Source organism: Cervus elaphus, chromosome 24 (assembly GCF_910594005.1).
Source record: "Cervus elaphus chromosome 24, mCerEla1.1, whole genome shotgun sequence".
NCBI lineage: Eukaryota > Metazoa > Chordata > Mammalia > Artiodactyla > Cervidae > Cervus > Cervus elaphus.
The window spans coordinates 13,349,236-13,368,316 of NC_057838.1; the positions used below are offsets into that span (position 1 = coordinate 13,349,236).

Below are 19,081 nucleotides of genomic sequence, written 5' to 3' on the forward strand. Positions count from 1 at the left end.
ACTAATGTTGCCAGCGCCAAGTCACTGCGTCTGCGGAGGGCAGTTCGCCCACGGGTAGACTTCAGGTCGGATGCTGTTGCGTGACACTTTGAACGCTGCCCCAAGACGCCCACCCCTCCCGTGTGGCCCTGTGTTTCAGGGCATGAATTACCTGGAAGACCGGCGCTTGGTGCACAGGGACCTGGCGGCCAGGAACGTGCTGGTGAAGACGCCGCAGCACGTGAAGATCACAGACTTTGGGCTGGCCAAGCTGCTGGGTGCCGAGGAGAAGGAGTATCACGCAGAAGGAGGCAAGGTGAGGGGCTGGCTTGTAGACAGGCACGCACTCCCCTGAAGCAGACTGAGCAACTCAGGGCCATTCTCAGGACCTTCTGGGTGAGGTCACAGTGCCACCAGCACTGGGTCTAGCCAGGCTCCAGAGCTGCCTGGGGAGAAGGATTTCCTGGGAAAGTGAATGGAGATGTTTCTGACACACCCAGAAGCCAGAGGCAGTAAATGTGAGTTCAGCTTCATCTCTAGGGGACTGTTAGCCAAAGTTAGGTTTCCACCTCCTGCTCCAGGGTAAACCCTTCAGAAGAACATCTGGAAATGTCATAGCTGATTTGGCAGCAAGGAAAGTTTCCTGTGATTGTTCCAGGACCTCCCAAGGGGCACTGGCCACGATGGAGTTGGCTTATCCAGGGGGCTTTCCCAGCAGTGAGGGATGCAGGTCTCCAGATACACCCTTCAGAACACTCTAGATCAGCTGTACACCTTTTCAGTTTCACACTGGCTGGTGTGACTCCAAGCAGCTGGCCCTGCAAGCCCCGACAAACACAGCACGACCAGGGTCCCCGCTCCCAGCCCAGGCACCCAGCTCAGCAGAGGAGCCCACAGACAGACCAGAGGCCCTCCTCTGTCCTGGGGTCTGACAGAGGCCCTGTCGTCTGCCGGACAAACCTCTCCTCCTGCTGGGAAGGAGCCCTGGGCCTGGGGGGCAGACTGCGGGTGGCCTGTTTTTCTCACCTTTGTCATTTGCAGTGTCTCCCTTTGTCATTTTTTTTTTTTCAATAGAAGGAAGCTAATAGTTGTCTTATTACTTTTATCTCTCATCATTCCAAGGTCCCTATCAAATGGATGGCTTTGGAATCAATTTTACACCGAATTTATACCCATCAGAGTGATGTCTGGAGCTATGGTGAGTCAGAATCCTGAGGCTGGTGAATCAAGGTCGAGACTGCTGGCTTGCGCTGTTGATGTGCATTATACACGCTGCCATGCGAGACAGTGACTAACAATCGCGTCATCGTTGTTGTCAGGCTGTTAACAGAAAACATGAAAAGGGAAATTGAGTCTAACTACCATCCTAAGCGTCACTGGAGGTAACAGTGAGCTTATCAGGAGAGAGAGGAACAAGAGGGAAAGAATGGGAACCTGGGAAATGCCTGTACCCCAAAGTCAAGCAGGTACAACCTCTTGCCGTGAATTTGAAGTGCACCAAAGGGAGACGACGTCAGGTTTCTTGTGAAGTGTTTCCGGTAGAGAGTGTGGTTCTATAGTGGACTAACTCGGTGGCTGCGGTTCTGTGTACTGAGTGGTTATCTTTGTGTATCAGAGAGAATGGCTTGACAAAACGCGCTGTGAGAGTGTGTCTTTGGGGAATTATGAGGAAAGGGAAGTAGCTGCTGCTTCCAGCTCTCATGAAGGCCGTCTCACCAGGATCTGCTTCTTTCTTCCTCCAAATCCCACGTGGCCTGCGGGCCACGGCCTCTGCCCAGCTTCCCGCTCTTCAGACACGCCTTTCATGCTCTTATCCTGTTCTCTGTCAGAGGGGCTCCTGGGCCTTCAAGGGCCTCACCTTTCAGGAAAGCATTCCCACTGTTACTGCAGTTAGCACCCCCGTACCGCCAAGTCAGCCCAAAGGCAGCAAAACAGCTGGTCTGCATTGAATGGTGAACATCAGTCTATCCCAGCTATCAAAGCAATAGAGGTGAATCACCCACCCATAGAACGTGTATTTGAGGAGAGCAATATTATAAGGAGTTCCCAACAGGAGTGCTTTCATTATCACAAAAACAGAATCATTCAGGATATCTCCCTGATATCTGATTAGCATTTCTCCCTGATTAGCATTTCTTTCACAACATTATTAACTTCCTAATATTCCGATTAAATTTTTAAGAATTTCATGGGTCTTTGTCTATCTCTCCTGCTATTAAATTTTTTAAAATTTCATGGGTCTTTGTCTGTCTCTCCAGCTATAATATAAGCTTTATGAAGACAGAAATCTTTGTGAATGAATATGTGAGTTTTCATTTATACCTGTGAGCTGGCTGCTTACAATTTATGAACTAGAAAAGGAAGTAAAGCTATTCTGATACCTTGTTACTTTCAGCCATGTTCAAGAAGTGTGTGCTCCCCTGGAGGGACAGGAAGAAATGCTGCTTTTCCTGTTTGTGGCTCTGCCCAGCCCTGTCATCATCATTGTCACCACACAGCCCAGTGTGGACACACACCCCGTTCCAGCGACAGCATGCAGGGGCTCCTCCTGGGTCTTCTCTGGGCTTGTTTTGCACTCACTCATCTATTCTCCAGACAGCTGGAAAAAGCATTTTAAACTACATTAGACTTTTACTTCTCTGCTTAACCTCCTTCTTTCATTTTCCAAATATGTTCCAAATAAAACCTGAGGCCCTGACCGCGGTCAAGTGGTATGGGCCCCTGCCTTTCCCAGCTGCCTGGCTGTGTTTGCCCCTTGCCCCGTGTGCCCACTTGCAGACTGCAGGGCCATGTCTGCCCAGTAAATGAAAACTCTCAAAGCAGTGACTTAATCCCTTTGAGTGGTTGTAACCAGCATCAGAAAGTCAGCGTCAGCCCAGGGGCTGTGTTTTTCATCTCAGTGGAAATTGTGCTGTTAGTGATTACAATCTGCTGTTCTGGCAGCACATCAGAATTGTTACAATATGAACCTGAACTTTTAGTTTAAAAAACATGTCCTGTTACTCTGCTCTCTAGACTCTAGGCAAGGCCAAGTATTTCAGTCAGGAACCTGTATGTTCCACTTACCAGTTGAAAAGAGAGAGAATTCATACCAGCTTCCAACCCTACTCATGGCCCGCAGCCGGGCATACACACAGTCTTCTTTCACCATTTGTCCCAAAACCTGAAAAGCTTGCTTTCCTTTAGGAAGTTATTGTGTATGTGTTTAAATGCAATGTTTAAACCTAGTTAGAATTAATTGACTATAGACCTGGACATGAGATTTTCTTTAAGTCCATAATGACTCTGTGGTGTAAGGACAGAAGGATTATTAATATTTTCTTGTCCCTGGACCACTGCTTTTCTTCATTCTTCAACCTTGCATTCTGCATGTTAATTCAGGTCGTTCGGTTTTGGAATGGCCTTTAGAAAATCCACCTTGCAGATCCATGGTGATACGCATTTAGAGGTCCATTCTAAAGAGAAGGGGTCGTTAGACTAGTTGGAGAGTAGGAACCACCCCCCGCACTGGCTTCCTGTGTCTGGTCCCTCCCTGTGTGGTCTGGGGACTCAAGACTCAGGCCCACTTGGCTCATCACTAGTGGTACCCAGGGCATCGTGCTGTCAGATGGGGACATACCACTCATCACATTTGTGTGTTTCTGGAGCAGAGAATGCCATCAAGGGAGGCATGGAGGTAGAAGACAATCAGAACTTCAGAATAGCCTGAAAAAACACCAATTCTAATAGTATTCTTGCTTTAATGTTTTTAATCATGGTGATTGATTGATACTGAAATTTAAAATATGGAGTTTTTATATTTATCAAAAGGAACACAGAAGTTTTTATCTCCAATTTTTTTATTCTTTAAAAACACAGTTTATAGTTGGTTAAGTCTCTTGGGCCACACGTCTGACTGTGTAACTCCTGCTCCATAGACCAGGCATGTCTCAGAGAGGTGGTGTCCTTTGCTGTTATTACTAAAGTTTGCTCTTTATTGGCTATTTACTGTTTGCCTGGCATCGTCTGAACATTGAAGTTGTGTTATCTTGTTTGATCTCACAACCCTTCGATGAGACAGACGATGAACTGAGGCTTCCAGCATCGAGTAAATTGCCCAAGGCCACCGAAACAGGGGTTTTTAAACATTGGAAACAGTATGTCAACAATGATGACTAAAGACAAGATACTGTGATTATTATTGACTCATAAAGCAACCGCTTCTTCCTCATAGGAGTCACTGTTTGGGAGTTGATGACCTTTGGATCCAAGCCGTACGATGGAATCCCTGCGAGTGAGATCTCAACTGTCCTGGAGAAAGGAGAGCGCCTCCCGCAGCCACCCATCTGCACCATCGACGTCTACATGATCATGGTCAAGTGTGAGTGGCCAGCTGGGCCTGTCGCTGGGCTGCCCTGAGCCACATCCCCAGGTCTTAGACTCCCTCAGACACTCTGTCACAGCCTATAGGCAGGCACATTCGTCAAGCCCCTCTCAGGGCACTGTACCAGAAGCTCTTACCTGCCACGCTGAGCACTGTGAGCTAATGTCACACTGAGCGTTGCGAGCTGAGGTTTTTAAGCAAACAAGTAAAGTCAAAATCCCCCAGAAGCTGTTATACCAGCACTCTCCTCTCTGAGTTGCTCAATGAAAAACCTGCCCCACATTTTGAAGCCTGTTACCAGAGAGACTGTTTTTAAATGCCTAACAGTGACTAGCCACATGAGATTAGTAGAATCAACACTTCTGCTTTGACTTAAACCTTTCAGATAGTGGGTTTATGTAAGGCCTTCTGCAGTCTAACAGGTAAACCCTGTAATCCAAGTAAGAGTGTATGGCCTGATTGTGACACTACCACGCTGTCAGGATCCCGAGTTCCGTAGGCTCTGGGGGTGATATTACATGCATGATGAGAATTTACCCAGAAAGCTGCCCAGGGAATGTGAGAGAGCCAAATCCATGTCAGTACTGAGCCTTTCTGAACTTTAGACCACAGAGCTAATCAGTTGTGACTTCCCTGCTTTAGGTTGAGGAAGCTGATATCCAGGGAGGTCACATGATTTCTCTGAGGTCACATAGCAGCCTGGCCTAAAATAGCTTGACATCCTGCTGATAGAAAATAAATATGAACTCTCAGGGTCATGAGGATTTCTAGTTCCTCCAGCATGTTTAATCTAGACCTGGATCATTGTGTCATCAGATGCAGTGGCTTGGTCAACAGGAGTATCCTCCACGCGAAGGCACTGAGCATCCTGTCACACGCATGTCTGATTGCTGAGTGTGATACAATGAAATGCAAGGGAATGGCATTCCCAAGCCCTGAGGTTCTTAAGAAAGTTCCTAAATTTCCCTAAATCTGGTTTCCAACTTACTAGACTGCTGAGTGAATGTGGATGAGGCTGAATGTCAAGTGAGGACTTTACGGAGAGTCGAGACCCAGGGCTCCCTACAGTCAGAGCAGTTCACAGAAAGTGAAGCCTGTCATACGGCTGCTGGGTCACTCAAGATGATGGCACTGTAATGACCCTTGGAAGGGGAGGTGCAGGAAATCAGAGCATGTCATTGCCATTCTGACTCAAGTATGTGAGGTCATTATGGTCTTTAGACAGTAATCAGTGCCTGCTTGCCAAGACTGAAAAACCTGTCACAAAGATTAGGTTTCATCCTCATTTATTTGTCTTAAAGAGTCCCCCCATAAACACTTTCAGGGATGCCATCTTTATCAGTTCTTTCAGGGTTCTAACTGAACTGACTTCCCTCCTCCCTTCCCCAGGCTGGATGATAGATGCAGACAGTCGCCCAAAGTTCCGTGAGTTGATCCTTGAATTCTCCAAGATGGCCCGAGACCCCCAGCGCTACCTTGTCATCCAGGTACAGTCCTCTCCCCGTCTCCTCCCCAGGAGGGTCCTGCTAGTGAGGTCACACATCCCTGAAATACCGCAGGGACGCAGCTTCCTGTCTCCCAGGCCACACCAGAAACCCTCAGGCCTTAAAGCAAGCACAGGCCAAGGCGGACTAAGTCAGGCTCACCATGGGGCCCCCAAGTGTCCGCCTCTGTGTGAGCCCTGCAAGCTTGCGCCCCCTCATCTTCATGGTCCCTTTGGCCAAAGCTTCATATCAGTCTCTGGGGAACCAGGGCTTTGGTGTGGGGCAAATCTGGCTTCAGATTCTTGACTCTCCACTTTAGGTTAACAAAACCAAGCTCATGGAACTGTTTTAAAGATTCAGTGAAATAATAAATGCAGAATGCATTGCAAAGCACCTGAAGCAGTTCCAGGATGTGTGTGTTTTGGGGGGAGGGTCCCCACACCCCCAGGCAAGCACTTCTCCAGCACCAGCCGTGTCCTGCAGTTCGGCTCAGTCTGACACTGTCCACCTGCAGACAGCATCAGAGGCCACTCTCCTCCACGTCAGATGCCAGTCCCCAGTCCAGGTGCTTCTGACCTACCAGCTTAAGACTGGAGGTTCTCACTCCCCTCTCCTTGGGTTCCATTTATTTGCTAGAGCAGCTCACAGAACTCAAGGAAACATTCCACTCACTAGCCCGCTGGTTGATTATAAATGGATGTAGTGCAGGAAGGACGAGATGGGAGAGACGCAGAGGGGAGGGGGGAAGGGCAGAGGGGAGAGACGCAGAGGGGAGGGAGGCAGAGGGGAGGGGGGAGGGCAGAGGGGAGGGGGAAGGGCACGGTTTCCATGCTCTCTGCTATGCTGCTCTTCCCCAGGCCTCCACGTGCTCACCACCCAGGAAAGACTCTGAGCTCATCCTTTCGGGTTTCTATGGAGACTTCATTACATGGGCATGCTTAAATCATTGACCCCCAGTAGATTTGTCCAGGCCCTCTGCCCTCCCTGGAGCTCAGGGGCGAGACTGAAAGTTCTAACCCTCACATGGGATTCTAATCATGGGACTCTACTGGTCACCAGCCCCCATCTTTCAGTGCTTCCAAAAATCTCCTCATTAACATAAGAGACACTGAGGAAATTCCAAGGGTTTAGGAGCTCTGCAATGTGGAAGACCTGGGTCCCATCCCTGGGTTGGGAAGATCCCCTGGAGAAGTGAATGGCTACCCACTGCAGTATCCTTGCCTAGAGAATTCCATGGACAGAGGAGCCTCCCAGGCTACAGTCCTTGGGGTCACAAAGAGTCGAACATGATTGAGTGACACTCGCTTTGAGGAGCTCTGCGCCAGGAGCAGGGACGAAGAACAAAAGTGCATTTTTTACTGCACACAGCACAGCACGCAGTGAAGGCTGCCCCCGGCACCTCTTTTACCTCCTGAGCTGTCTGCATTTCCTTTGAGGACTTTGGGACATCAGGGAATTTTCATTGTTTCATTTCAGGCAGGGCGTGGGGGATGGGGGAAGGGAGGAGGAAGTGTGTTTTGGAGAACCAGCAGGGGAAGGGGGCGGGTTATTAGAGCTAAACTGGCAAATATACAGGCACCTGCTGACCACAGACCACACCTCAATAGCAAGGGAGTGGGACAGCAGTTCTCTGGCCTTTCTAATGGTCTCACGATCTCTGTGCCAGGGGGATGAGAGAATGCATTTGCCAAGCCCTACAGACTCCAACTTTTACCGCGCCCTGATGGATGAGGAGGACATGGAGGACGTTGTGGATGCTGAGGAGTACCTCATCCCCCAGCAGGGCTTCTTCCACAGCCCCGCCACCTCCCGGACGCCCCTCCTCAGCTCTCTGGTACCAAAGTCACTCTTTCCAAGCTCTGCCTCTTGGTTAGAACAGTTTTAGAGAAAATAATACCCATCTTGTGAAACTTAACCAGATGGTGAAGCTACAATCAGAATGAATCAATTCAGTGTATCAATTATTTTATTGCATTGCAACAACTGGGTCATAATCTTTCTGGTCCATTAAGGAACAGAGTTAAATCAGAACTAAACCTAGTTTTTCTATGCTAATGCGTCAAGCATTATGAAATTAATGAAATCAAGCCCCTTTAAGTGTCCCTTCCCCCTGAGGCCCCTTCCTGCTCTCAGTGGAGATGGTAGAGTGTCCGCCTGCAGCATAAATACTGTGATTCTTTTCCAGAGCGCCTCCAGCAACACTCCCACTGTGACTTGCGTTGATAGAAACGGGGTAGGTATCAACATCTTCAAACCAGAATTAAATAACAGCTCTGTACCCCAGCTCTATTAGACATAAGAAGTGCCCACCTTAACCTGAATAATTGTGATTTCCTTCGTGTATTGTTTGCTGCCTTGATCCCTACTCTGTGGCCAGCCATTAGCTATTATTCTCAAAGTGCTATTGCAGATGTGATTCGTGGGCCAGCAGCACCATGCAGTTCTTGGCCTTGGCAGTTTGTTGGAAATGCAGACTGTCGGGCCACCACCCCAGACCTGCTGACGCAGGATCTGCTGGGAGGGGTCTGGCCATCTGTGAGCTCGCCTTCCAGGCGATGCTGATGCTTGATGTGTGAAGCCTTGATTAGACCCACACTTAACCAATGCAGAAGCCACTAGCCATGTGTGGCTACTTAAATTTAAATTTTAATTAATTAAAGTTAAATAAAATTTAAAATTCCATTCCTCACACATGTGGTAAGGAGCTACCATATGGAAGAGCGCAGATTACAGAGCGCATCTGTCACTGCCAGCGCCCTGCTGGACAGCCCTGGTCCAGGCCATCCACTTGCCCTGTGGTCTGGGCCAGGAGTGAGGTACCACCTGCGGGCAAAGTGGTTAGAAGTGCAGCATCTCTGGTCCTCTCCCGGATCTCCGGCATCAGAATCTGCATTTTAGCAAGCTCTCAGGTGACCTTTATCCCCGTTGAAGTGAGCAGCACTGGCTGGAGCTAACCTTGCCTCATCTCCTCCCGACAGAGCTACCCTCTCAAGGAAGATAGCTTCCTGCAGCGCTACAGCTCCGACCCCACTGGTGCCCTCACCGAGGACAGCATGGACGACGCCTTCCTCCCAGCCCCCGGTGAGTCCTCTCGCTGGGGGCAGTCCTGTTCCACGGCCTCAGGCCCGGGGCAGGGCCAGCTGCTTCCTGCAAGCTGGTTCAGAGGTGAAGCCCACGGTGAGAGTGTAGACAAAACGAAGGGAGAGAGAGGGCAGTCAATAGACAACCACCAAGTATGCACTTGGGTATCTGAGGGGTCCAGGCATGTCCAGGTTGTCTTTAGAAGGAGTCTGCAGATTTTCTAGAATTTGAAGCCAAACAGTAAAGATATACGTATGTGAGTGCTTGAGAGAGAGAGAGTGTGTGTGAGATATATGAGAGTGTGTGTGTGTGTGAGAGAGACAGAATAGATCGCTGTTCTCTCTCCTGGCTCCATTTCTGGCCTGTGAAACATGTATTTACTTAATCTAAGCTCTGTTCCCAGACAGAGCCAACCTGCACAAACACACATCTCAAGGGAAGCAGTCCTCTGAAAACTTTATTTAAACTTTCAAAAGAAAAGCATGCTCGTTGCTCTGAGCAGTACGAAAAGAACACAATGCATTTTAGCAAGAGAGTCCTCTCCCCAGGCTTCCCGGCCTCTGTCACCCAGTGCCGCATTGAAGAACAGTCACAGGGTTCAGAAAGAGCTGTGAAATCCTGTTGGGGATGATGCTTTGCTGATTACACTTGATTTCTTTTCAATTTCAGAATATGTAAACCAGTCTGTTCCCAAAAGACCCGCAGGCTCTGTCCAGAACCCTGTCTATCACAATCAGCCTCTATATCCAGCCCCTGGCAGAGACCCTCAGTACCAAACTTCACGCAGCCACGCCGTGGACAACCCTGAGTATCTCAACACCACCCATCCAGCCTGTGTCAATGGTGTACTCGACGGCCCTGCCCTCTGGGCTCAGAAGGGCAGTTACCAAATTAGCCTAGACAACCCTGACTACCAGCAGGCCTTCTTTCCCAAGGAAGCCAAGTCGAATGGCATCTTTAAGGGGCCTGCAGCTGAAAATGCAGAATACCTGCGGGCAGCACCAGCAGGCAGTGACTTTACTGGGGCCTGACCATGGAGGACAACATCAGCCATAAACTTCCAGCCCCTTCAGCCCCCAGGACCAAGCCATGGCAGCTGTTGAGTCCTGACCACCATGCCGACATTAACTCTTGGACCCATGGACTGGTTTGTCCATATTTGCCCTGATCAGCCCACCTTTCAACCAAGAAGTGCCCCCGACTCAGATGCGCTTTGCAGAGTTGCAGGGACTTTCCTTTGTCTTCAAACTGTGAGGCTTCCACAAAAGGCATCCAGAAACAATGTTGTCCGTTTGGGCAGAAGTTCACCTTCCAGTGAGGTATATTTGAAAAATACTAAATATGTGTAAGGAGTTTTATTGCTTAGGAGCATCTGGGGTTTTTTCATTGACACTGATTTTACTCTTAATGAGCTTTTCTAATAAGGAAAAAGCTTGCTCGTAGCACCTGTGGTACCGAGTTGACCCAGGCCCAACTGTGACTGAGACGCATGGGCCAGCCTTCCAGCCAGCACTTGATTCCATTGGCTCTGCTTGGAGACTCCTCCACTGCAAGACAGCTGAATAACCAGCCAGTCCTCTGGGTCCTCAGCGGGCCACATTGGTACTATATCCGATCAAGGCAGGTACAAGACAATAAGCCACTTTGAACTCTTCCTGAGCAAGGAAGAAACAGAGGGAGTAGAAATCTTCCTCAGACTTCCTTTTATATAGATGTCTCCACGGTACTCTCTCTCCTTTGGGTGACCAGTGTTTTCTAATTATAAGTATTAGACTTGTTTATTTTTCCATTCCATAGTTTTGAAACCCAGTATGTTTTCCCTATACAGCAAAACGGTAACCACGGTCAGCATATATGTGATTCATTGGCATTCAGACCATTGCCTTTAATTGAGATGGAATGACAGCACGAAAAAGGAACAAATCCCCCAAATTTGAGTCTTAGAGGAAATATATCAAGTCTTTGGAGGTTGGGGGACACATGTCTGTCTGAAGACTGCATATGTGATGCTGCTCTTGAAACTCTCTTAGCTCCCCCAACGCTCCCCCCGACACACACACACACACAGGTTTAGGCTACTCCTAGAAGATAATTATTTTACTCCAAGGGTTTTTTTACTCAAAAGGCACTTTGCTCCTCACTGGGAGGCTGCCCAGATCCCTCCTTGCCCTTGGTGAGTTGCAGGGTCCAGGCGCGGGGGTGTGCAGGAGTGCCTCACCACGATGGCACTCTTCACAGGTGAATAGAGACTGCATCATGTGTCACATGGAAATCAGGTAAATACGAAATCTGACTTTGAAGTTGATGATAACGCCTTCATAACATCTCCAGGTGCGTGGGCAGAAGAAAACAATTCCCTCTTAAAATAGCTGCCTGTAATTGGAGGACCCTCTACTTAGGACACAAGCTTTTTCTCATCTGTGGTTTCCCATCAGATCCGTGTTTCTCACCCCAAACCCTGAATGTTACATAGCTCTTTGTAGACAGTGTTGTAAACACTTTTAGTCAGCATCCATCTCAGCCAGGAAGAAGTGTTTCAGACAGTATTTTCAGTCCATGGTTTTATTCAGCTCCCCACTTCCCCCACACACACAATTTTCCTTTAGCTTTTAAATTATTTACTGACTCAGGTGGATCAGGGCCCCGCAGTTTTGCTATCAAAGTATTTAATTTTGTCTCAGTAGAAATATAAACTATATTCAGTTCCATCATGTTGCACACTTTAACACCTTACCAGCCTGGCATAGGTATTAAAGATAAAAAATAAATCGTAGTACCTGATTCCACAAGATTCACAGTTTAGCGATGAAAATTGACTCACAAATACTAGCCTGAAAATGACATGACAGATGCCAGGCCAGACTGGTCAGCCCAGCACGGCAACAACACAGGGTGCCTGGGGTGCAGGGGCCATGGAGTCGGGTCAGAGGACCTCTGGGGCGCCAGCCAGCAAGGATTGGAAAGTGCAGCGGAGGGAGCCCGGCCCCGAAAGTGTCCCCCAGAGAAGCCTCTCCTCAGCAGCTCCACAGGCGCCGCCGCCCCTTCAAGCCTGGCGTTAGGCTTGGCACGTTCCCCAAGCGCCCTTCCGGTCCATCCCCACCGGGGGTTTAAAAATGATTCGTGAAAAGATTATACAACGTCTCTCAGAATCTGAAATTTTATGTCCTTGTCAGCAAACCACGCTCATTATTCATTCACCTCAGAGCATAGTGCTTTAGCCAGATACGCATCCAGCACTGAGAAACAGGGTGACCCACATTCTTCTATCACCAGTTTGTCAGGAGACAGATGATGAGGGAGCCCCACAACATCCTGGTCAATTGCAGCAGTAAGAGCTTAGTATTTTTGTAATTTGAAATGTTTTACTGTAACATAATAAAGTAGAGAGAACTATTCAAGATTTTTCTTCTTTGTATTTCAATGTCCTGGCATAAAATCTACTCACTAAATTTTCTTAAACATTGTGTTCCCACCAGTTTTCTCGCTGTGTCTGTCCAGGGAGGTTCCCAGGGTCTGTAGACTCTCAAGAGCCTAAGAGGGCAGAGCCTGAGTCCAGGTCCGGGGCCCCCTGGACAGTCAGGAGAGGAGCTCTCACACGGCGGGGCTCTGAGGGGCCGCTGAAAGCTTCACCCTCACCCTTTCGGCTTCTGCTCGTGGACACCAAGCCCTGAGTCCCCACAGGGAGCCTGTCTGCTGTTTCCCCCCCAGCCAGTCCCTGGAGCATTTCCCCAGAGCCCAGTCAAGCCAGGCCTTCAGAAACAGGTCAGGGAAGGTTAAGAGTGAGAGGCTGTTCACAGCTGACCCTTGAACCTCATGAGTTTGAACCGTGTGGGTCCACTTAGACACAGATTTCTTCAATAGCAGACACAACAGGCCACATGAGCACCAGTCAGCCGAATTCACGATTAAAGAACCAGAAGCTCCGGAGAGCCAACTGTCCACAGTTATAGGCGAGTCCACTGCTCAGAGGGTCAGGGCCCCGACCTGGGCTGTTCTAGAGTCAGCTGTCCAGTGGGCCGTACATACATCTTACCACATCATCTTTAAGGAGGCTCTGTTGTCTCACACTATGAAAAATAGTTCTGTCACCTCAAGATAGAGATGAATCTTCCAAACTCTAAATTTGCCCAGAGTTCAGGTTGTCACTGATTTACAACTAGGAGCACAGTGGAGGGTGCAGATTACATTCCAGTTGATGACAAGGCTTAGAGGTTTGTTGAAAGTTCTTAATTTTGAGCTTTAGCCTTCCCCTGTCAAAACTGCAGAGATGCATGAACCATGAAGTGCAGAAGCAGACAGGCAGTGGTTCTCAGGCTGACTGCCCTTGGGTGTCTCCTCGGTCCCAACCAAAAAGACTCTGAATTTGTCTCAGCTGCAGCCTGGGCCGGGCGCTTCTCAGAGCCCCCCTGGTGACTCTGATGGGCATCAAAGTTTGGGCAGCAGCTGTGTAAAGAAAATGGCCTTCAGGGAGACTCGGGCCTGGGCTGACGGCCTCGTGGCGCGCTAGGCGAGGTCTGGGGCTACAGGACGGGCTGTCGGGCCGTAGTGACACCGTGTGCACGGCCCATCAGGGCTGACTGTGAGCTCGAAAGGACCAGTTTAATCTAATTCCAGGGGCTCCCCATGTGGTTCTAATGGACACCCAGAGTGGAAACCCTCAGCTCAGGTCACCTTCCCTTGTACTAGCCTATGCATCAACACTGTGCCCCCCATCAGGGCAGAATCAGATGATGTGTGTGGAAGAGGTTCCCGAGGCAGCACCAGAATGACCACCGCCCTGGTGTGCCTGGAGCCTCGGCTGCTGCTGGCCGTTCCAAAGCCCCTAATTCCTTGTCACCAGCAGCTAACTCACCTCAAAAGTGGCAGATACCCCAAATCTGAGCCTTGAGAAAGCCCTAGATGGTTTATTTTCTAAGAAGTTGGTTTAAAAATCCCATCTCCTGCTACAGGGAACAAGCTGTTCACCTCAGTGACGGCTCTTGAAGTTGCCCTTAATGTCTGTTCTGCATTTATTACTTGGTGACAAGCACATTATTGCAATGTAATGATCTTTGTTTTCCTTGCTGGGGCTGTAAAACGTTACTGAATAGAGTCTCTTGCCTCTAGTCATATCAGCCATATCAGGGGCACACATTTTTGTTCTATAAAAGACACATTCCAACAGGATTTTTAAATGTAAGTCTATTTTTGTAACTTTTTAGACCACTGAGCTTTGTAAGGTATATTTTTAGGAAAACTCATTTTTCTACTAAAGGAAATAGTTTACTTCAGAAAGACTGCAAGAAAATCAAAATTTGAAACCGAGATTGTTGTTTAAACAATTTTAACGTTTAACAGTTACAATTGTTGTTTAAAGGGATTTAACTGAAGCAAGAGAAAAGTCTCTATCATAAAAAGGCACAATGTCATTGCAGAACTGGCCTAGGCTGTTGCCCTGATGAAGAGGAGAGTCATTTTTATATTTATAAAATGAGAAAAGGATGCAATTACATTTAGTTTCTTTATCTGAATCAGGTTCATTTGACTCTGGGGCAATTCAGTGGGAAAGAACCACTGTCTATTACAACTAATAGACAACATCAGCTTCATGCTGTACACCACTCATCTGCCGATGGGACTCTGTAAATGTAAGGAAAACAATAACAGAGCTCTCTGTTGGTTTATGTGTACCAATCTGACTGATATAGATTATTTTTGTGTTTACAGTTGATACACATTTACAATATAGACCAGAAATATCCGCAGAGCCCTAATGTTTAGCATGTTTGATGAACACCACCAGCAGTTTTCCAAACTAAGCATAGCCATCCTAGCGATGGGGTTTTTATCTCAGGCTGCACGGTGACACCGTGGTGGTGGGGGAAGGGGAGCTTTTGAAAATCTTGAGGCCCAACAGTGCCTCAGGCCAGTGAAACCCAGGATTTATACTTTGTAAAGCTCCTAAAATCATTCTGATGTACAGCCGAAGCTGAGAACCACCAGCCTAGGGATTCGCCACAGGTGTATGGACTTGCAGGTAGATGATCCAAGTGTAGGAATGTCAGCATTGGGCGAACTCTTAAGCACGAAGACCCCTGCATCCGTCACTGTGGATCAGGACCCTGAATGGATGGGGAGAGGGCCTAATCCATTGATGAAAAAGAAATGTAAAACAGACCCCTTCTTCCATGTCCTCTGTCAAAGGTAGACGGATAGCAAGCATCCTTGCTACTTGTCCACCATCTGACTGCCCTGCCTCCAGCCACTACGCAGCCATCACTGCCCAGGGAGGAAGGAATATACATATATCCTATATGTATATAGGACAAAAACTGAAGCAATGACTAGTATTATTTTCTCTTCCACAAGTTCAATATGCCCTCTGAGGTTACAATTCCTGTCTGAATTGCCAGCAGAAGTACCAAGAATCCCTACTGTGTCACCTGGTAGATAAAACTGTACATTTTTAGGTGCATTTACTTATTTTTTTCTTAAAGAAATCCTTTTGACTTAATTTGGCTACAAAGTAATCTTGCTGTAAGATTTGAAATTTTGGAAAGGAAGACGTACTGTGGATCTGATGATATATTAGAGGTGATGATGTAATCAAGTACCCTCAGGCAGCAGTAATTTCATTTTTAAACAAGTAAGCAATAGCTGTATAGCCTCTAATATATGGTACATTTTAACATTATAACGTTTTTCTGTGATGAAATCAATATTTGTACAAATGGAAAGCAAGATTCTCTTTTATATGGTTTACACTGTTGATCAAAACATGTTGATTGTATATGGAGTATTAAAAACTAGATGTATACTATTCATGTTCTTTGCTCATAAGTATCTTATAAAAACATTGTATTCTTGTTAACAATGCAGTGTTGATAATAGTTATTAATCATATCTGACCTACTGTAGATGTCCTTTCCTGACAACTTTTTAAAGTTAATTAATAAACTTTATTTTTAGAGCAGTTTTAGTTTCAAAACTGCAAATTGGAGGAGAAATTATGGAGAATTACCATGTGCCCTCTGCCCACAGGCTCCCCACTCCCCCATCCACACCGCAGGGCCTGATGCATTTCAATTAGTGGAGGGGTCCTAAGCCTGAGTTGACCGTCCTAGCACCTTGCAATGCAGGGCAAACCTTCCTGGATTCCCTGCATAGTCTCTTCTCCTTCCAGAGCCAAGAGGGAATTCCTTGATGATGATTCTATAGCAAGTTGTGGTTCTGCTCAATCATAAACACGGGAAGTCTGAGGCATTAACAAACCACAACCACGTGTGCAGGGCCTCAGGCCCAGCTGCTCCAACTCTTCCCCAGCGGTGCTCCCCCATGGGGAAGACCTGCCGCCCCCCGCCCCCACTCCGGGCCTGTGGGGGAGCCCTTCTGAGCCCATCAAGAAACGACTAGTGCTGAGGGAAGTTGTGTTGAGATGAAATCCTTGAACAACTAAGGGAATCAAGAGGTTTCCCGTTTGAGCTGCCCTTAAGAAGGGTTGCGGGGAGAATGGGGTGCAGAGGCGGGAGGCGGGCACTGGTGGGGGGATTGCCGCTGGCTGGCCAGCATCTGAAGCCCGCCCTCCCTCCCCAGGGGCCACCCCAAGATCCTCTTCTGTCACAGTCTCCCTGATGCTTGGGGTGATACTCATCATTTCCAGAAAACTTGCGGCTTTGTTTAACATGGTTCACCCAGAAGACCATTATCACTTACAAACACAGGTTGAGGGGGACTGTCATACAGGTGGGAGCAGGACTTCAGGATAACTAGGTTCTGGAAGAATAAGCGGATCCAGGGACCTTTCTGTGTCCCTGTGGGACACCCCCCCCCCCAGGCCTCCTCAGGCTCCTGGCCTCCCCGAGCCCCCACCCGCCTCACACACAGTACCCTGGATGGCATGAGCCTCTCAGCGTCACAACCTTCCATCAGGGCTGAGCAATGGAAGGAAGGTCAGGCAGCTGAGGTACAGGGACCATGTTTTGGGGCCTGGCTACCTGGAACCTGAAATGTCGCCCCCAGGGGAAGGCCATGGCTTTCATCCAGAGGCTGACACCCCCACCTGAGAACAAGTACACCAGCGCCTCAGTCTCCATCCTCCCGCCCCCTGATCTGTAGCTGAAGCTCAGTGCAGACGGGGTTTCAGCTTGAAGAGATTTTGCCTTTGGGCCAACAATCTTGTAAAAGTAATCACAGCTCTCTGGAGAGAGAAAAGCTTTGCCAAGTGTAGGAGAGTCTGAAAAGCATGAGTAGCTGGTTCTTCCTGCTTTTGTGTGGCTCTCCCCTAGCTCAGGCCTTGGGCAGGGCCTCCTGTGGCCCGTTCTCCCGGCTCTGCTGGATCCTGGTTCCTTCTCCAGGCTGCTCAGCGCCTTCCTCCACACGCAGAAAAGGACATTTAAAACCTTGGGTAGAAAAGCTGAATCACATCTAATTTTTGCTCTGGTCTCAAAAACCAGTAAACAAAATATAATAAAGAGCCTGTGGGCATCCGTTTGCAGTTTGTGACTGGAAGGAGGCTTGCCCCCTGGCCCACCAGGCACACTGACCCTCCTGAGAGTCAACCCCGGGGGACGCCGTGTCCGCCCTGAGGTCTTTCCACCGGTTCTCCCTGCCCTGGATACCAGGTTCTAAAGAAAACAAAAATACATCTTTTATATATTTTACTCCATTCCTGGGGTAAAACAAACCCAAGTGCAGAGCTATCCCATCCAGGCCCCTCACACGTGCAGGTCAGCAGCAGGACAGACAGAGCCTCTGGCCAATCATTCTGTCCGCTGGGGGCTCCCCTCGCGCACAGCAGGCTGCCCCGGCCTCTAGGGTGGTCTTACAGAGAAGGTGCTGCTGGCCAGCGCTTAGGGGAGGATTCCCTAGGTGCCTGCCCCTGACACCAGCATGAGAAGGGAAGGCAGGCTGCAGGGGGAGAGTGGGGGGAGCTCTGCGTACTTCCTACCCCGCCCCCAGGAAAGGCTGCATCCCGGGATCCAAGGGTGTGGCGGGGACGGAGCTAGGATTACAACCCAGGACCCCCAACACCTGGAACTAAGCTGCTGTGGGCCAGCAAAGATGACCTGACAGCTCGGCAGGGGGAGGGAAGTCCAAGGTTTCCAGGAGCCTAAAGGTCCATCCAGTTTTCCAAAATGCAAAATCTCTTCTTCCCTTGAACCAGTGATGCCATTAAAAAGCCCAACCCTGCTCCCTCTGGGGGAAGTAGAAGTTGGAGGGGTACCTGCCCTCTATGCTACTCCAGAGTAGCTCAGCATTTCTCCTCTCCAATTATTTTCTAGCTTGCCTCTTCTGCCTTTCCTGCTTCCCCTCAATCTTTGTCTATTGTATAATTTAACCATTCTGGAACCAAGCAGAAATGGGAGCATATGCTAACCCATGACAAGTTTCTTCTTCCCTCACATCCACTCAGCTGAACAGTTCCCATAAGGGCAAGTCTAGATGGATGGACCCCACATAGCTCACAGCCTTTAGCCACCAGGACAAAAAGGTTCTTTTTCATAAAGATCAATAAACAACAGACAAAATGGAAATGGTGCAGCCCTTCACTGAAGAGTTCAGTAGACTCAAATGATTTCTGGACGTTTTGGCAAACCTGAAAAAAAATAGTTAATTTTCATATCAATTAAAGTGTTTCAAAACATTTTAAAAGATGAGAAGTTTATCAATTCATTCTACAAAAGTTAGAATAGTATTTTAAAAATCAAAGAAATATTACAGAAAGAAAACTGTAACTTCATTTATTAATGTAGATATAGAAATCCTTAATGAAATACAAGAAATGGAATTATTTATTCCATTAATTCAAGGACCATTTGTATAAGATATTTCATTTATATTCATGAAGAGAATAATAGGGAAAATGTGAATATTAAGAGATTCACAAAGGATTTGATAAAATTCAATCACACTGCTACTAAAATTTCTTAGTAACCTAAGAAAAGATGAAACCACCTTTAACTAGGTAAAAATATCTAGCAAAAATTTTAAAAGAATAAGAAGCATTGACCTTAATGGTGAAATACCAACACAATACCAAACACCAAATAAAGAACGAGTGACTTTGTCACTTCTGTTATTCAACACTCTTCTGAAATCCACTGTTTTGGAGACAAGGAAAAACATATTATTCATATACAATGTATTTGCATCCATAGAATATAGTCAGCAAACCCTGTTCCATGCCCAAGATTTA

At 47.9% G+C, this 19,081-nt stretch overlaps 1 protein-coding gene across 1 annotated transcript in view; it reads left to right on the plus strand.

The window, feature by feature from the left end:
- Positions 1-15,859, plus strand: part of EGFR (epidermal growth factor receptor) — a 215,023-nt gene extending 199,164 nt beyond the window's left edge. The window contains exons 21-28 of the mRNA XM_043885232.1: positions 140-295; positions 1,102-1,177; positions 4,193-4,339; positions 5,732-5,829; positions 7,493-7,660; positions 8,012-8,059; positions 8,805-8,907; positions 9,577-15,859. Coding sequence (XP_043741167.1) covers positions 140-295; positions 1,102-1,177; positions 4,193-4,339; positions 5,732-5,829; positions 7,493-7,660; positions 8,012-8,059; positions 8,805-8,907; positions 9,577-9,938 — 1,158 coding nt within the window. The 3' untranslated portion in view covers positions 9,939-15,859. The remainder of the gene's footprint in view (positions 1-139; positions 296-1,101; positions 1,178-4,192; positions 4,340-5,731; positions 5,830-7,492; positions 7,661-8,011; positions 8,060-8,804; positions 8,908-9,576) is intronic.
- Positions 15,860-19,081: the final 3,222 nt, after the last annotated feature.